The sequence below is a fragment of the Cyprinodon variegatus genome, unplaced genomic scaffold (assembly GCF_000732505.1).
Source record: "Cyprinodon variegatus isolate N-32 unplaced genomic scaffold, C_variegatus-1.0 Scaffold363, whole genome shotgun sequence".
In the NCBI taxonomy this organism is placed as follows: domain Eukaryota; kingdom Metazoa; phylum Chordata; class Actinopteri; order Cyprinodontiformes; family Cyprinodontidae; genus Cyprinodon; species Cyprinodon variegatus.
This window is the reverse complement of record NW_015150816.1, coordinates 264050-266593: the sequence shown is the minus strand read 5'-3', so window position 1 is coordinate 266593 and position 2544 is coordinate 264050. Positions and strand designations below refer to the sequence as shown.

The 2544-nt window shown below is 39.6% G+C and overlaps 1 protein-coding gene across 1 annotated transcript in view; it reads left to right on the top strand.

The window, feature by feature from the left end:
* The first annotated feature begins 600 nt into the window (after positions 1 to 600).
* LOC107092022 (endothelin-1-like) overlaps positions 601 to 2544 on the top strand; it is a 61250-nt gene continuing 59306 nt past the window's right edge. Inside the window, exon 1 of the mRNA XM_015386294.1 lies at positions 601 to 925. Within this exon, the coding sequence (XP_015241780.1) occupies positions 865 to 925 (61 nt within the window). The 5' untranslated portion in view covers positions 601 to 864. The remainder of the gene's footprint in view (positions 926 to 2544) is intronic.

The window sequence follows — 2544 nt, the reverse complement described above, 5'->3', positions numbered from 1 at the left end:
CCGCACCGTGACGTCACTGCTGGAAGATGGCAGGAGGGACGTTTTTTACTGATTAACACTAAATTCATTCAAGCACAGCAAATTAATTCATTTTAGGTATAAATAATGATTCACTGATTATTTCTTGTTAAACTGACTTTTCCTTTAAAGTCGATTTAAGATGGAGGCAAGGGTTGGGTTTAAGAGCTTTTTTCATCTTTATTAACATCTGATTTGTGTTTACTAATTTTTTTTTTTTTGTTACTATTATGACGATTTGTTTATTAAACATTTAAAGGTGAAAAGAAACACTGAGGAAATCTGAAAAGGGGAAAACATTTTCTCACCATTGCAGACGGGGTAATTTGAATGATTTTAATTCTACACGTGTGTGAAGATGGAAAATAACGAGGCTGCTCCGTGCGTTGGGGTCTATTGCTGAGGGTATCCCTGGAGGGGGGCCGTCAGACTCCAGGTTACAAAAAAGAAAAGACAAAACACAGAGCAGACCACAGAGAGAGTGTGCCATAGGTCAACCAGAGGAGCTTTTAATTTATGGTGAAGCTGCTTCACCTCTGCATCATCTTCCTCCTCCTCCTCCTTCTCCTCCTCTAAGAGGGTTCACCCTCTCCGCCTGTTATCACAGAGCACATTATCCTCCCTGCATCTGGAGAGCGCAGACGCCTCTCAACCCCTCCGGATTCTGGAGGATTGCACGCGGTTGGAAAAAAAAAAAAACAGCTTACCTGGCGGGATCAGTCTGGACCTACGAACCCAAACCTAACATTTGCTCTACAGAACCGACTTTCTGCAGGTTAAAGGTGAAGGAACTTGGAGACTAAGGTGCTTCTATCTTAATCTCACACCTGGAGGCCACCAATCAGCATGGACTTCGCTCACTTTTGGCTTGTCATCACCACCCTGATGCTGATCCATCACGTTCAAGGTAGGGCTGGTTCTGGAGGTCCTCCTTTAATGTACTAATCTTTCATAAATTGCAAGCTGAGAAGTGTTATTCATGATGGGTGAGGTTATGCCTACAAGCCAAACTCTTCTGACATGATTTGCTGCACAAAATTGCTTCAGCATGCACCTCGTCTCTGATCAGCATGGAGTATTACTGCGGTCTGCATGGTGCAAGCTCCAGGTTCATGATCTCACAAATGAAAGGAGTGTGTCACCGGGTTAGTGAGGACACATGTTGCACTTTTTTTTCTTGGACACCTGCCCTTGGAAGTCCCAGCTTTAATATCAGCAGTGTTAAGCTGAGGTTAAGGTAACTTGACAGCATAATAGGAGCTGAGTAATGTGGAGGGTTGGAACCGGCAAGAGGTGAGAAAACGTAATGGGTTAATGGAAAGTTCTTGATTAAATCGCACAACTAAGGCGATCTAAGTCTGGGTGTGGAATAGAATTACTGTTGACTGCAATCCAACGGTTAAAGAAAAGTTTGTCTTTTCATTTTAGTTGTTTTTCTGCTCAATCTTGGCAAAGTTGGGACTTGAAAAAAGTCTTTGTTTTCATCCCTTTTACCAAAGCAGTCAGGTTGGATGGTGAAACAGGAATAAAAAAAGAGAATTCTGCTCATTTGTTGCAGAAAGTCAATCTTTTTCAAAGAGATTTCTCTATTTAATGTCCCCCTCCACCAAAATAAATTCAATTCCATCTCTCTACTGTGTGCTAACTACTCTTCTTTGGCTTAAAGGTATCCAATAAATCAGATATCTCATCTGTGGCAACATGTAATGAGTCTCTTCATGTCCATCTGATGAATTACAGTAAGAGTTTGGTAGATAATAACTAAATGCATCCCCCCCGGGTAGGACTTGCCCAGAGTTTGGGTGTATTTGTGTTTTGTTATTCAGTCAAAAGTCTAATTCATGGATGTTTTATTTCCCTGCGGTCTGTTCTGCTGCTGTATGCGCTTCCCGAGCACAAATGAATTTTGCAGGATGGAAGGACTTTTGTAACGCCTCTCAGAAAACTAAATATTCAAGTAAAAATGTTCCCCGTCTGCCCATAAAAAAAAAAAGGTCCATAATGCCTGAGGAATGTGACGCAGAACATCATAGGGGGCGGGGGGGTCATGACTCCACACAGGAAAATCTGGAATGTATTTGACCCTGGGGCGGTCGGGGCTTCTACCTGCAGGTTCCTGTCTGCCCCTATGTGAACCCATCGGATAACAACAACATGAAGGATGAGGATCAGCTTTTTGTTTTTTTTCAGAGACTCCTCAGATAATAAAATTTAAATAAAAAAAAATAAAAAAATAAAAAAAAAAATATATAGATATATATACATACTGGGAAAAAATCTAAATCTAGATAAGTCATTTTTTTCTTACAATAAGTCAATTTGTTCTTGAATTAAGGGGGTAAAAGAGACATTTTGACAATGGAACAAGACAACTTACACTTAAAATAAGAAAACTCAGTTGCATTGTCTTATTTCAAGTGCATATTATTTAATTATCTTATTTCAAGAGTAAAAATACTCATTCCATTGGCAAACTATCTCTTTTATCTACTCAAATTATATATATATATATGTATATATATATAT